Genomic DNA, 16,002 nt, shown 5'->3' with positions numbered 1-16,002 from the left:
TAATGCAACTCAATTGCACAACTCTTCTCCAATATAACATTTGTAGCTCCATTTCCAAAATCTTCCAGCCACCCCACCCTCCTCCAGATGGTGTGTTTCTGGTTTCTTTATTTACGATTGCTCAATGTGTCAATGGACTGGAGAAAAATATAAAACACTCTAGCCGTTTTTGCATACATATGCACTTTTTGAAGTATTTAATTCCAAAAGCTGAGAGGAAACGGCAAAATTCACTAAAATTTCCATCCCCTCTTCTCTGAAATCGCCATCATATGCAAATGCTTGTCTTTGTCTTCGGACAACATGAAACACGACCATCACTAGCTGACATGAAATAACTATTAAAGCTGGCCAGGCAGACTTGTTTTGTGTATTGTTTGCAACCTCTACCTGTCCTGCTCCGTTTACTGGGAGAGCACAGACATGAGAGCACAGACCAAACTACACCGTAGTCGAGTTTATTCGCTCCAAACAACTTCTGACCATTACTTTTTTTTTTTTTAAACTACACTTCAAAAGTCGCTTGACAATTGAATGGAAACACGGATAATCAATATAAAACATACAACGTAACATTATAAAAACCAAATCAATCAATTTTACAGTACAAAATAGGATATCCCATTTTTTGATGAACTGACCCACAGGGACCGCTTCACGTTCCTCATTCTAGTTTCTGTATATTTAGGGACGTAAACTGTAAATGTGCTCCTGAACACCTCTTTCATAAACGTCTCCTCTCCTCAGGCCGGACCCACTCGATGACCAACGGCTGCCTCAAGTCCCCCATCGCCAATGGCAGCTTCAGCTTCGACGGCCACATGCGAAGCGACGGCCAGGTGTACCACACCGTGCACAAGGACTCGGGCCTGTACAAGGACCTGCTCCACAAAATCCACCTGGGCCGCATGGACGACAGCGACCGCTCGGGCTCCAACGCCGGCCCGCCGGACAACAACTACCGCCTGCTGCGGCGCAACAACAGCTACACCTGCTACACGGCGGCCATATGCGGCATGCCCGTGCAGCCGCTCATCCGCTCGGAGTCCCGCGACGACAGCGAGAAGCTGGTGGGGGAGGGCGGGGCGCGGAGCAACAGCGTGTCCTACACCAAGAAGAGGGTGCGCTACGACAGCTACTCGTCGTACTGCAACGCCGTGGCAGAGGCGGAGATCGAGGCGGAGGAGGGCGGGGTGGAGATGAAGCTGGCCACGGAGCTGGAGGGGCTGGACGAGGAGGGGGCCCCCGCCCCCGTGCCTCTGGACGACTTGGCCGAAGAAGATCATGAGGAGAAGGACAAGCCCGAGGTCTTCCTGCTCTTCCACTTCCTGCAGATCCTCACCGCCTGCTTCGGCTCCTTCGCCCACGGAGGCAACGACGTCAGGTGCTGCACCCTGCTGCTACCTCATCATATATATCATTTTTGCCCTATTAGATCAGCCTCATTGTGATGTTATAAGAGGAGCTGCCTGAGGTCATAATCCATTTCTTCACCTCCGCAGTAATGCGATTGGGCCCCTGGTGGCGCTGTGGATGATCTACGACCAGGGCGGCGTGATGCAGGACGCCGCCACCCCCATCTGGCTGCTTTTATACGGCGGCATTGGCATCTGTGCCGGCCTGTGGGTGTGGGGCCGCCGCGTCATCCAGACCATGGGCAAAGACCTGACTCCCATCACCCCCTCAAGGTGAGAACGGCACCGTGTGGGAGAGAGAGGGCGGGAGGGAGGGAGGAGGGGAGGGAGTTTGAGGGTCTGTGTTTATGCAAATTGTAAGAGTGACAAAAGGGCGAGAGAGAGAGAGAGACGAACTTCCAAAAAGCCTCGACATCTGGTGGAACAAAGTCCTCGGTAAGTGTTTATGTGCACACACACACACAGTCTATTGAACAACTCACTTTCATAAATCCACACTATGCTGGCAGTAGAATGCACAAACCTGCGGCAGCAAATGACATTAAGAGCACCTTTACAGGTACACTAAACCTGTCTGACTAATCAACAGTGTGGTCACCGCTCTCTACTTTCCAAACAGAGCTGCCGCTGCAGGCAACACTCACTTTTACTACACAGGGAACCTGCGAGTACATGGTTATACTTTGTTTTTCTAATTTGGCCTATTTGTGAAACAGGCAGACTTTTTCTATATTCTTATTTGTGAGTTGGGGCACAACCTTTTTTTTATTTTTTTTTTTTTTTTTTTTTTTTTTTTTTTTTATTTTTTTCAGGGATATATTCAATATTTGAGGATAAATGTATCATGATAACCAAACAACATAGTTTTACATTTTACACTTTGTCCCACTCTTACTAATAAGTTGCTAGAACACATTATTTACTGTTTGTGTAGAACAGATTACTACTGTAATCATTTCCCCTGTAGGAGTAGGAATGATGCGCTCTCTGTTTGTCTTCCGCCCTATGACCTTGTTACATAACAATTCTGAATAAATAAGTAGTCTTTTAGAGCACGACACGTAAACCCCGAGGGGCACACTTCGTCCCACAACCTAAGCGGCGGACATCACGCATCCGTAACCACCGCTGGCCCTCCGTTCCAGATCGATCGCTCTCCCTCCTTCTCTCTCCTGCTGTCCCCTCGTCTTCCCACGCTGAACTCTAACTGAAGAGTGCGTGTGTGAGTGTGTGCGTGTTAGCGTGCCTACCTCAAGGTTGTTTGTGTGTGTCGTGTCAGCTGAAGAAAGCGAGGCTCTCTGCCTGCAGGTCGCTGTGCAGTGAATGTACTGTATGTGCGTGCATGCATGCATATTAAGGCCTAATTGTTCCAACTTTTTCGTGTATGTATGTGTGTGTGTGTGTGTGTTTGTGCAGGAACATCACACAGTGTATCAGGAAGTTGTTTGCCATTCTGGATGAGGGAAAAGGAAGGGAGGGGGAAAGCCACAGTGGGAACCCTGGCCTCTCTTCTCCGACCGCGGGGGAGGGACGCCAGTCTGACTCCGTCTCTCGCTCTTTTCTTTCTCCCTCTCTGTCTGTCTCCTTTCTTTTTTTACCCAAGTTCCTTTCTACCCTCTCCTGTAAATCTCTTATTTTTGCAGTTAACCCCTCTTCTTCGTCTTCTGCTCCTCGCCCTCACTTCTTCCTTCTCTTCCTTCCTACCTCGTCTCTCCGCTGCATCTTTATGTCTTGCTTTTTATCGCCGTGCCACCTCTAAATCTTCTCTAAAGTCCGGTGGTTGTTCCCACTCTCATTATTTCTCCATTTTCTCCTCCTCCTTGGCCCCTCTCCCTCTCCCTCTCCCTCTCACTATGCGCCTCTCTTCTTTCTTTCTGAATCGCCCTCTTTCCATCACCAACTCGGTATTTTGCCAGGATTCAAAGACAAATTTGCTCTGGTTCTCCGTACTAAAGGCCCTCTTTTTCCTCTAGTGTCTGTTTCCATGCATCAATCTGACAAAGAGGTTGGTTTGGGGCAAGGACAGGAAAGTGTGGGTGTAGTTGTGTGTCTGTAGTCGCCGGCTGAGCAGGGGGCGGTGTATCACTGGGACTCATTTTTTAAAAAAACTTTAAATATTGATTTTCACCCCTCTGGCCGGCTCTCCTGTTGAGCCACCACAGGGACGGACTGCTGCAGATCTAACCGGCCTCGGTGTCTCTGTGATGATCTCATCCTGTGTGGCACACTTATATAATTGACCCGCTACACAAATGTTTCGAGGTGGAGTGAGTGGTGTCTGTCTGACTGACCCGTCTTTCTCCTGAACAATCAGCCTTTTTCACATTTTTGACTAGTCACTGTAGGAAAAGCTCAAGTGAGGGCCAAATTCCATTCATCTGCTTTCTTACCTCCTTGATGACACCTAGACAGTCTTCTTGCAACACTTGTTTGGCATTTTCTGTTGACTTAGCTAAAGCACATTCAGTGGAGGGCTGACAGGAATGATTAGAGAGAGAGAGAGAGATAGCATGGTCATTCTGTTAAACCCCCCCAAGCTCACCCGGTCTGAATCAATTCTGCTCACACCGCGAGGACAGACACCCTTTTACAGATGGGTTCAAGTGATGTTCAAGATTCAGCTCAAATCATTAGAACACATCTGTTATTGATCTTTTTTCAATTGGAGCACCGTCTGTTCCCAAGAAGTAAGTAACTTCCATTAAAAAAAGCGTCGGCTAACGATTCCGTTTCAAGTTGCTTTCTCACTCATCTAGTTTCTCTTTTTTTTTTTTCTCTCTTCCATTTTTTATGTTTTGTAACTTTTAGAATCCGTAGTTTATATCTCAAGGGAATGCCTTGTGTGATGGCAAGGATGGGAGAGGGTGAATTATAAACAAAACAAAAAACAGATTCATTATTTTCCTTCCAGTGCACCCACTGGTCTGATGTCAGAGGGTGAATAATGTCCTGTAACCGGTGTGGGTCTTCAGAAACAGAATCCAACAATGCTACGTCTGTGAAACCATACTCTTTATGAGTTACATTCTGACAGGATGGAAATGTGCGTGTGCGTGTGTGATTTCCATGTTTTGTTTCCTTTTGTGTGCGTGTTGAATTCCCGTTAAGAGCCCTTCTCTAACTGTATTACTATGAACGTGGGCCGTGCCATCGGGCAGCACAGCCCAGACTTTACAATGAAGTATGTCTCTTTGTCCCCCCCCCTCCCTCCTCTCCCCTCCCCCTCCACAGTGGATTCACTATTGAGCTGGCCTCTGCACTCACAGTGGTGTTTGCTTCCAATATCGGAATCCCAGTCAGTACCACGCACTGCAAGGTATGAGCCAGCGGCCCCCTCCAGGCGGCCCCTCACCTCCCCCACCCTCCAACAGGAACTTTTCCAGGGGAGAGGGAGCTCACACTGCCTCCACGGGGGCACCGGGTCTCCTCCTCCTGGCTACCACGATTCAAAAAAAAAAGTCAAGTAAAATAAGAAGATGGAGGCAAAGTTTCGATTCTCTTTGCTGCATTTAAAAAGACAAACAATTGGAGATGTGCCCAGCCCGCCGCAGCAGTGTGCAGCCCCCTCTCCCCCTGTTTCTTTCCAGGAAACCTCGGATCCAGGCCGGAAGACGTGGCGGACCCCCTCAGGTCCCGACATCCACCCCCCCTTCACCAACAGCATGGTGTCTCATCCCCTGTGTCATTTCCAACAACTCTCTTCCATGTTTTGTTTTTGCCCTCTCAGCACTGGCATGGTTAGGTGTGGGTCCTCACCCCCTGTGCTTGGCTACAGGACACCACCCCCCAACTCCCCTCCCCCAAACCCCGCCCGCCACACTTGTTTCCCACTCCTTTATTTACCTCTCTCCTTCCCCTCTCCACCTCTCCCTCTGTGTCTCTCCACTCATCTGTCTTCACAGCGGATTTTGCATTGAAGTAATGAGTGCGCTAACAGTGCTTGTTGCGTCAAATGTGGGCATCCCAATAAGCTCCACCCACTGCAAGGTATTGGTGTCATTGGTGGTGAAGCCACCTCACCGCTTCATATGTAGCAGTCAATCGCCAACGCCAATCACTCAACTCCCGAAGTTGCTGTTTTGACTTCTCCTGCAGTTTCCCCTCCGGCAGCGAAGGCCTCACAAAGTTTACAAAACATTTTTTAGATTAGATCTCAAATAGTACATCAGGTATAGTATAGCTGTTGAACTGTACTTTTAGAAAGCAGTAAGAATGTTTTATCCATCTCTACTTGTTGACATTCTATTTTATTCGTTGGACTATAAGGATCATAGTTTTGTGTAATTTAATCCAAGCAACAAAAAAGTTTTCTACAAACAGATTTTGCGTTTTACATGGCGTTCTATGTGGGACTCTTTATTGACTCTGAGCAGTGGCCAGGCAACCAGTGGTGACTCTAGGAAGTTACTGCTCCCAGCCAAGAAATGGTGTGACACGTAACCCCCTGTATAATGAGGTACCGGTAGACAGATCTAGTTGGACCGAGCAAGGCCAACTGTCTCCTTGTTTCCAGTCTTTATGCTAAGCTAAGCTTACTCGCTATGCATTCAACAGACAGACATAAGATAAGAGTAGAGTTGATATTCTGGTGGACACAAATGGTGTATTACCTTCAAATTGGTAGCCTGTACTGTGTGGACAAAGTCACACATGCAGCTTATTGTTAAATCACGTTGGCGACAAGTGAAAACAAGGGACATGATTTTACTGCATGATGGCTGCATCTGTAAAAAACATGAAAGCTACACGAGGCTTAAGAAACCATCATGTTTGTAATTTAGGTAAACATTTCAAAAGTGTCTGCTGAAGGGAAACTGCACAAGACTCAAAACTGGTATTAAATTACTGATGATCAATTTGTCTAAACAACAACATCCTCATCATCCATACCTTATTATCCACCTCTCACCCTCCACATCTCTTCCCTAAAACCTTGGATAATCAACTGCCATGTCAAAATGCTAAATCTACTGATTGTTAGAGGTATATGCTATTGTGGCGAGGATATGATTTTGTGGTTGTGTCGGGGGGAGATGCCCAGGCGTTGTTGGACAAAATCAGTATTTTAACGATATCAAAGAACTTGTGATGGTGTCTTAATTTAAGGTTACTGTGAGGAACTTTAAACTTGTTATGAAACAGTCTTAATTTCATACTGATGTCTCTATATGACCTACTTAACTGAACAAGACTGTCAGCAAGAAGATTGGTTATTTCCATGTAGTTAATCTTAACGGTTATTGTCGGTGCCAACGGGTCGTATTCCACGCATAATCAGATGAGATCATGGAGTTTCACCAGAAATAGAGCAGACCACCAGACCCCTGCTGCAGTAAAACGAGTGATTCTCTGGAACACTATCGCTCTCGTCCACGAGGACCGCCAAAATGAACACAGAAACAAAAGTTCCTTGCAGTAACGTTGAGTTGAGTGCCACTGATGTTTTCAGAAAGTAGCCAACAACACCTGTAAACATCTCCCAGAGAGAAAGTGAGTGTGACTGAGCAGTGACGGGCATCCGTTTGGTTTGGTCTCAGTGCAGAGTGAGCATTCTCCTTCACCTTCTCTACTGATGTGCACATGAAACCGAATAGATGCCCGGCCCCGGTGGGAGCACGTGCAGTGACGCTTCGTTTCAGCTCAACCCCCAAGGTCACACTGCTGCACGCCTGAAATACAACAGGCTGTCAATAAAACATGTTGACCACAAAGTTAAGATATCATTTCACATAGGCTTTTTAAAAGGCTTCTTTCCGAATAAATCTAATCATCCAAATGAAGGAGAAAAAGTAGAGTAACTTTCCGGGAAGCAGACAGCCGGCCTGCGACCTTTCCTTCCCTGAAGGGATTTCTAGTCTGGCACCTTTTGAGTGAGACTGACCTCTGGACCACAAACACCACTGGACTCTGTTGCCCTTCCACATTTAGTCTCCAGCGGGACAGAAGGCGTCTCGTGTTTCTCTGGCCGTATAAGAGCAGACACCGTTCAACCCCAACCCCCCACCCCACCCCACCTGCAGCGTCACAGTCACTGCACATGCCCCTCCAACGCACTGAAACGTGTCCATGGGTATTTTCTCCAACATGAAATCCCCTGTTTTGATTCGATGACTTTGATAAAGGTGAGAGAAGAGTTTATTTGTGGACGTCTGACATGAGAAGAAAGCATTCAAACTGCTGATTTCAGACGTGCAGACCACAAAGATTAAACTCAGGTAGTGGTAACTTTTACAATCGGCTTGCTCTGACTAACCCAGACATTTTGGACCAGAGCTGGTCCTGAAGAGCTGGAGGCTGATCACAGGCTTTTCTGTTGGGAGGCTAATGTTGTGTGCTATCAACTTTTTATTCACTTCTCTCATTGAAGTGTTGTAGAAAAATTCAGCCAAAGTGAAACTTTGAATTTATTTTTAAGAATTTTACACATGATTCATGTGATCCTTTTACAACATATAATTTCTATTGATTGGAGTAGCAAGAACATATATGAATTCGTTGAAGTAATATATAATATCAAGCCAATCTAAAAAAGATTACTATGAGTATTTTAACTCTTGATCCTTAATTTGCTGATAATACTTCTGTGCTTATACTTAAAGGGGCAGTACACCTCCCAAAATCAAAAAATACATATTTCTCCTCTTAACTATAGTGCTTTTTATCGGTCCAGATTTTTTGGGTGTGAGTTGCAGAGTGTTGGAGATATCAACCTCAGAGACTATGATGACAGAAAATAGTCCCTACATGGAACTGCTCCTAACATTGTCTATGGATTGTCTTGAGTAACCAGGTCATGAATTAAGTGCTATATAGTTCCATTGTATTGGAGAGAAGGCCAATACCTCCAAAACTAGACAACCCACACAAAAACATTCCAGACTGAGAAAAAGCACTACAGGTCAGATGAAAAATGTGTATTTTTGATTTTGTCGTGAACTGTCCCTTTTTAAGGTTAATTACCCTCAATGGCAAAGCCAGAGCGTAACAAACATGGAATACACAAGCTGACATCTAAAAAATGATCAGCATGAGAAAAGCCTGAACCAGCTGCAGCTCTTCAGTGTCTTTGATTTTTCCTGCTTTAATCGTTCTGTTTCGTGCTGCTGCTGATTTGTTTTCTTTCTCCCCCTCACTCGGCACCTTTAGGTGGGCTCGGTCGTGGCCGTGGGTTGGATCCGCTCCAAGAAGGCGGTGGACTGGCGCCTCTTCAGGAACATCTTCCTGGCGTGGTTCGTCACGGTGCCCGTGGCCGGCCTGTTCAGCGCCGCCGTCATGGCCCTGTTCGTCTACGGCATCCTGCCCTATGTCTGAGGTCGCACCGCTGGGAGGGAGGATGGAGGACGGAGGAGGAAGAAGAGAGAGTCAGAGAGAGAGAGAGAGAGAGGGGGACACTTGGGTAAAAAAAATCATAGCTCGAGAGTCAAAGAAGAAGGGGGAGAACGAAGCGAGGGAAAGGGTGAGGGAGGGGAGAGAGGAAGCGTCAGAGGTTTTACAGCCGGACTGGGTTGTCCTGTGGATGTGAGGAGGGTTGGTTCATATGCTGCCTGGCTCCGTAGTCCAGAGATCTCTTTTTGACTCACTTGGGTTTCTGATCGGTTCGTATTTATTATTTTCTTTTGGGTGCATAAGAAATCAGCAGCCGACATGTTTCACCCTTACCATTCAATCGGCTGTGACGTTAATGGGGAGATTTCCAGTAACTCTTTTCTGTCTCGTCATAAAAAAAAAAAAAATTAAAAGAAATCATGAGTTCTAAAAAAAACAAAAAGACTGCGCACCTAAACTGCAGTAAAACTATAATCGTTCTACCAGCAATCCCAGGTAGCATAGTCGGTCAAGTGCTCATTATTACTGTTCCAAAATGCCAGAAAAAAAACAAACCCTGTACATATTGTTGTATTGGATTGAGTGTGATCTGTTGTATTGCGGCTTTGCTTTAAAGTAAAAAAAAACAAAACAAGAAGAAAAGATGTGTTAGTGGTATACCAACCCATCCATCATCTCACGCTAGCCAGATACAACTAGGGCCAAATGGAGCGGACGCCTCAGAGAGAGGGGTGGTGGGACTGTCACTCTGCTTTTCTTTTCCCCCACATGATACCACAGAAACCTGATTTGCTAAAAAAAAGTTGATTTTCTTTTTTTTTGTCAAGAGCTCCTGTATGTTTTTAGAGATGGATCTCATATTTTTTAATGATGTAATATACTGTAATTTGTACTGTAAATACTGTCCTTAAAGAGTTTTGGGAGGGGGGGAGGGGATCAAGGTTTGTTTTAACGTAGAAAGTAAGGAAGGGGCTCTTCATGATGTCATATTATAAAGTGTGCTTTATCCCAGAGTACACACACACACACACACACAGACACATACACTAAAAGAACACACACAGGCTGCGGTTTTTGCAGAAACGGTTTTCAGAAGTGTGTTCAATTTTTTTTTTTTAACGGTATTTAAATGTAAATCAATGAACCCATTCTCAGCAGAGAAAAGTGGAGCTATTTCATTCCTTCTGATTTTATCACATCAGTATTGGCAGAGAGTTCTTCAGATAAAGGTTTTCTTCTAAGTAAAATGTTAAGGTACATTTAAGATGCCGATATTTAAGAGATTTCAAGCTAAATGAGGTTTAGGTGCTGCAGAGACAACAAAATAAAAAAACACACCGTCAAGGTCCCGTAAAATGTTCACATATCTTCATCCATTTGCCTTTTGTTTTCATATAAAAAAAGTTACTGGAGTCATATTTCTCATATCGAACGCTCCCAGCCAATGACGGACCTCCACACCGTCCACGTTGTGGTCTCTCAAGATCAAACGCTTTGTATCATGTATAACTCAGCCAGTTAATGCAGTGGTGGACAGAAGTGGGATTCAAACCCTCGGCCCACACGTGTAGCTCCTCAAACTGGGCAGGTTGTTGTTGTTGTTTTTTGAAGTCTAGAAGCGTTTTTAGTTCGTTGATCACCTGCGTTTCAATCCAAGTGCTAAAGGTTAGGGAGATATCATGAAGCCGCTCTGTGCACAGAAATCTCACAAAGACTTTTTGTCTTCAGATCATTATTTTTGAATGAAGCGGGTATCAGGGGGTTAGTACTGATCATCACCAGCTTTTTAACAAGGTCTAAAGGTTTTCTTTTTTATTTGAACAAACTCTATGCCAGGTGTTGCAAGGTCTCCTTTTTTTCTTTTTCTTTTTTGTTCTTCTTGTGGTGTGTTTCTCTAATGTCATTTTTTTTTTTTCTTCTTTTTTTTTCCTTTCTCATGAACAAATCTATGCTTAAGTAGCCACTTGCCTTGTAACATTGTGTTTTACTTTGTGCAGATACGGTCAAATAATGAAGTACTGTGGTGTTTACATCGTAACCATATTGTAGAGTATCTGGAATAAATAAAAACCGTTGCCTAATGATGCCAATGAAAGACGGAACTATTAACCATGAATTTTTGTTTAAGTGCAAGTAAAAACATAAATAACCTGAAGTGTCTAGAGAGAGAGAGAGAGAGAGAATAGATGACCCGTTTATTTGTTGTAGTAGTAGTACTTCTAATCATGATCCCTGTCACTTTACACTGCTACTACAATGCGTTGACACTACATGTGTGGGTGCAGCTGAGTTGTGAAGAGAGTGACTGGAGAAATCTCATTAAGACTATATATATTTTTCTACCATATCTGAGTTTTAACCTGGGTGAGCTTCCGGAACACTGTGGAGTACAAATCGTGGGGTCGGGCGGGAAAGCGGGAGAACCGGGACTAGTTTTGGGATAAGAGCTCCGAGATATCAAGAGACGGTCTTAATGCTAGAGCGTCTCGCTAGTGCCATGTGTCACGCTTCCTCCGAGCCCAGTGCGTTCTTCTAACTTCTATGTAGATTGACGTGTCGGTTGCCAATAGATCAGAATTTTAAAGAAAATTACCATTTTTATTTTTTGAATTTTTAGATGGAAAAACACTTTGTAATTTTGTTTCCCTGCCGCTTTTGATCGCCAGCTGCGAAGGCAAAGTCTCTGTAGCTTGAGACTTTTAAATCTTCAACTTGGTAACTGATAACTTGTCTGTGAGGACATTTGTTTCTTGTTTCGACAGGAAACCACTCTTGAAGCTCATACCATTTTCGCTCTTCACTCGGGGCGTGTGTTACACGGGGGTGAGGCTGCAAGGAGCTGGTGGGTTCAAATTTGTTCAGTTAAAAAACTTGTTAAATGCCAACAAAATAATATTTATTCAGGTTTAAAATACCTAGCTACGTTCCAAATCCAAATTTTAACTTTAAGTATGTATGTCAGCTGCCCTTACAAAGTACCTACTCTTGCATGCAGTATGCAGTAAATTGGGAAACACTACGTCAAAACATTGCACCTTTTAACTTTGAGCATCTTGCTCATATACCCGCTCTAGAGAGGATTGTGGGTCAGAAAAGTATGCATTCTGCAAAGTGCCACCAGATGGTGTAGGACATCCTGGTATTTATGGCAGACTGCCTCTGATATACTATGTATTGGGACAGACTACATTTTTATTTCTGGCATACAAAGTAGTATAGTAGTAGCGGTATTGGAACAGGCAGAATATGTTGCCGTCTAGAACAGTAGTAGAAGCCCATTGAACTTTCATATTTCAGCTAATGAACGTTTACTCTATGGCTAACCATATTGTCTGGCTGCAGCTGGTGGACATTAAGTTGCGTAAACAATGAAATGAGACAGAGTCCACTCTTCCTCATGTCGGATTATGAGGTTTGACTGGACTGAGGTCAGCCTGCAGGCTTCAGACATCTGGTTTGTGCCGCATCACCAGGCTCTTGCAGGCCTCCCCGCCGTTTGTAACTCACGCTGTTATTTATTTATTTTTTGTGTATTTCCACTCATTCTCAGTCCTGATAGGCCAAAAGGGACGCACTGCTCCAGATGGGGAGGGGAAAGTGAAAATGATCTTCTGGTGACAACCTTAAACTCATCCGATTGTAACGGCTCAAACTGTCACATGTCAAATTTGAATGAAAGTAACTAATGCTAATGAAAAGTGTTAAAGTAGCATTGCTAATCATATGTTAAAGCTCCTGAAAACTTGTTTTTCTAATATTCAGTATTTCTTTATGGAAATAAGTAAAGATCATTTGATTTTAAAGTTACATCATAAGTGTCATTTCTTAAAAGTTGAATGCTGGAAAGTCAGCTAATCTGGTTTTACCAACAACCCAGCAACTGTCATCACATGATTCAAATGTTGGTGCGCGAAAAACATGTGACATCACCTTTTTTTTTCACCAGAGCCACGCCCACTTCAAACCAGTATGGGCGCCAAAAACTATATTTGTCATGTGAAAAAATGAAAACTTTTCTGGCTTTGACGGAAAATGATGTATTAAAAATGCTGGACACAATTGTTCATAGTAAGATTGAAAAAAAAATAAAGTTTTCAGGGCCTTTTGAATGAGTCAGAACCCTTTGAGTCTAAATATTTATATTTTATGAATTATGGATAAAAATCGTTAAGCTGAAAGCCAATAATTCCGATGGTTGTGCGGCTAAAATTCAGTGACAATTGTTTACGAATTGCTTTGGTACGACTATGACCGCAGCCACCAGATGGCCGGGTCCAACACTTTTCCCCTCCCCGTAGAGAGGGACAGCATTTTCGGTATGAGACCGACGAGCGGTGCGACTGTTGTTTAAAGGGGGTCGCTGCGCTTCTATGGCGTTCAAACCGTTTTTCATGACCTCGTCGTAGAGAAACAGAAGGTGCCATTTATTTCTCCCTGAATTGTTCAATACAAGCAGTTTCTTGCGAAGGTGCAACTACATCGCTGTCACTCCGTGGTCGCGTAGCTCCACCTGCCCCCCCCTCCCTCGGGTGGTGTAATAGCGCCCTCTCCTGTTCGTATTGGAAACCAGCACCCACCTCACAAGAGGTGGGGGGACATCAATTCAGACACTCATCTGGATGTGGCGTGCTGTCTCTAGTGTTCTGGTCCGTCTTGTAATAGAATGTGCTCCTTGGCTGGCCTGCAGGCTTTACAAGCTCTGTGTTGTCTTTTTACTGTTTACTGCTATCTTAACTGTCCGGTCCTTCAAAGGTTAAAAATAATAATAATAATCGAATGAGTAAAAAAAATCTAAAGAAAATGTAGCCTGCTTCTACAAAATCTTAAAGCTCTTCTGATTTGCATATATCGTACTGTAATGTTTTATTTAAGATTTTAGTGAGTAAAAAAAAAAAAATGTCTGCATTTAAACTAAATTATGGGAATTAAAATTACAAAGAATACCTGAATTCCACTGAGTTGTGTGTCTTATTTTTTGGAAAGGTGTGTATGAGTTGAAGACATGATGCTTACTGCACGCATCGGAAGGTATTTTTATTGTCCTTTTTAGTGCTTTATTACATATTTTAAAACACACACACGTTCAGTAAAATGATATAATCTAGCTTTCTAACATATATATTTTATGTCCTTGTATTTTATTATACGCTGTAGATTAATTACATGAACAGTGTGTAGCATTTAGGGGGATCTATTGGCCGAATGGAATATAATATTAATAGGTATGTTTTCTTTGTGTATAATCGCCCGAAAAGAAGAATTGTTGCTCACAGTAATGATAATAATAATAATCACTTCATTTATATAGCACCTTTTAAAAACAGAGTTTACAAAGGGCTTTGACAGAAAAAGCAAGTAGTCTGCACACAGAAGTTTCAGTTGGTTGCAATCTTAAATCTCACCCCTAAATGCGGCCAAATACTACATACACGTTGGCCCTTTAAGACAGCAATGCCATTTAGATATTAAAGTAAGTAAAATACATACTTGAAGTGCCCTGGGGATGCACTTTTTGAGGACGGGTATAAGATAGCAATACTTTGTTGATCCACATAATTATTATCTACTTATGATTCAACAATTTATCTCATTTGATGAAGTTCTCTTGACCAATAGCCTACGGATTTATTTCCTTTATTTGTATCTGGTATATATATAGATACTGTGCACCCCCCCACACACACACACACACACACACACACACACACACACACACACACACACACACACACACACACACACACACACACACACACTTTGCATGCATTTGGTTTCCAACAGCGACGGACCTCTTTAAAGACTGAATGAACGTGCCAGGTTCTTTTCAGGCTGCTGTAATTTAGGGGTTTTCGAGCTCCGATAATAATTCAGTGACTTGGCAAGGACTTCACTTTTAAGTTCCCAGCACTGTGGCTGTCCCGTGCTGGGATTTAATTTAAGAAGTCTCTGCAGTAACGCTGAAAAATGCCTGTTTGATGCTGGCACACAACAAGTGACACCATTTACGCTCAATGGGATAATGGCTTCCATGTCATGTCGGTTGAATCAGTAACCGACGAGAAATGGAAACCTTAACGTCTTTAGAAACATTGCTCATGCTGTGTTAGAGGTAGAGCCAGTTTGTTCGTCTTGATTTCTTTATTTGTGGTTCTTGCGTTTGTCTTAATTGACAACAGAGAGCTCTTCAGCCGTGAGAAATTCGGGCCCGGGCCCACTCATTTGGGGGGGACAGGCTAGGAAGTCCACTTAAACCAATCTTAGGGTTTGTAGTTCATTTTTAAGTGTAATTTGCGGTATGTAGCAAACGCAATTACATCAACCCCTTCTGTTTTTCAGTGACATTCACATTAACAGTGTTTCTTCTCATGCCGGTAGAATCTGCAGTTTGCCAAAAGTAGGTTAAGTTAAGTTAGAAATCCCTTCCACATGCCCCATGGGTATTTGGCATAGTCCTACTCTGAAGACTGAAAAACAAATGTGTTAGATTTATGGTCTATTTGATCCCCTGAGATGTTTGTTATGATGTTTTTTCTTGTGCTACAGTAGCCTATACACATATGCTGTGTAAATCACAAATTTGTTTACAGAATTTAATATTTATTTAATAGTTTTAAAAAAGGTGTATAAAGTTTAAATAAATCCAAAAGTAATAGAGTGCCACTTGGCGTAGGGTTTACTTTAAATAAGCAACTGAGGGGCTAAATATTTCTTGTGTAGACTACATTATTATCTATTATTAGATATTTTTTTAAGTGGACTACATGTGTCTTTTGTGTCTCACAAGGCCAACGCCAAGAATGTGGGGCTTAAACAAAATATATGAAAATATCCTTCAGGTCTATGGGAAAAGAAACCTTAAACAAAATGTACCTGCACTAGATTTCGGACCAGCCCATCTGATTAGGGGTCACGGTACCTTTACTGTAAGGTAGGTGCAGCCATAGATAATTATATGGGTGGTCCCCTCTCACCCCCTTCCCTTCAAGTGGATCCGTCCATGTCGGTCAGCGGGAAATATCAAACGACATCAAGACAGAATGTTGAATGAAAAGACGAATAAAATGGATGATAAAGGACCGAAAGTAAAATTAAAAAAAATATCGACGCTCATTCTGCAAAGTGTTGAAGATAAAACATTTATTAATCAAAACTAACATAGTTAATACCGTCTGTGCAGTTCCTCTCAAAGTCATGCCAGCTCCAGCTACGGCCCGCCGATACCAAATGAAGAAGAGGAGGAGGAGGAGGAGAGTCACGGACC

The 16,002-nt window shown here is 43.4% G+C and overlaps 1 protein-coding gene across 3 annotated transcripts in view; it reads left to right on the top strand.

Annotated features, from left to right (window-relative positions):
* slc20a2 (solute carrier family 20 member 2) overlaps nt 1-13,690 on the top strand; it is a 44,640-nt gene extending 30,950 nt beyond the window's left edge. For all 3 annotated transcript variants that reach the window (XM_054610678.1, XM_054610676.1, XM_054610677.1), the window contains exons 8-11: nt 748-1,384; nt 1,503-1,688; nt 4,647-4,731; nt 8,562-13,690. In XM_054610678.1, the coding sequence (XP_054466653.1) occupies nt 748-1,384; nt 1,503-1,688; nt 4,647-4,731; nt 8,562-8,726 (1,073 nt within the window). In that variant the 3' untranslated portion in view covers nt 8,727-13,690. The remainder of the gene's footprint in view (nt 1-747; nt 1,385-1,502; nt 1,689-4,646; nt 4,732-8,561) is intronic.
* The last annotated feature ends 2,312 nt before the right edge of the window (nt 13,691-16,002 follow it).

This window comes from Anoplopoma fimbria, chromosome 13 (genome assembly GCF_027596085.1).
Source record: "Anoplopoma fimbria isolate UVic2021 breed Golden Eagle Sablefish chromosome 13, Afim_UVic_2022, whole genome shotgun sequence".
Classification (NCBI taxonomy): Eukaryota; Metazoa; Chordata; class Actinopteri; order Perciformes; family Anoplopomatidae; genus Anoplopoma; species Anoplopoma fimbria.
This window is presented reverse-complemented; position numbering and strand designations above follow the sequence as displayed.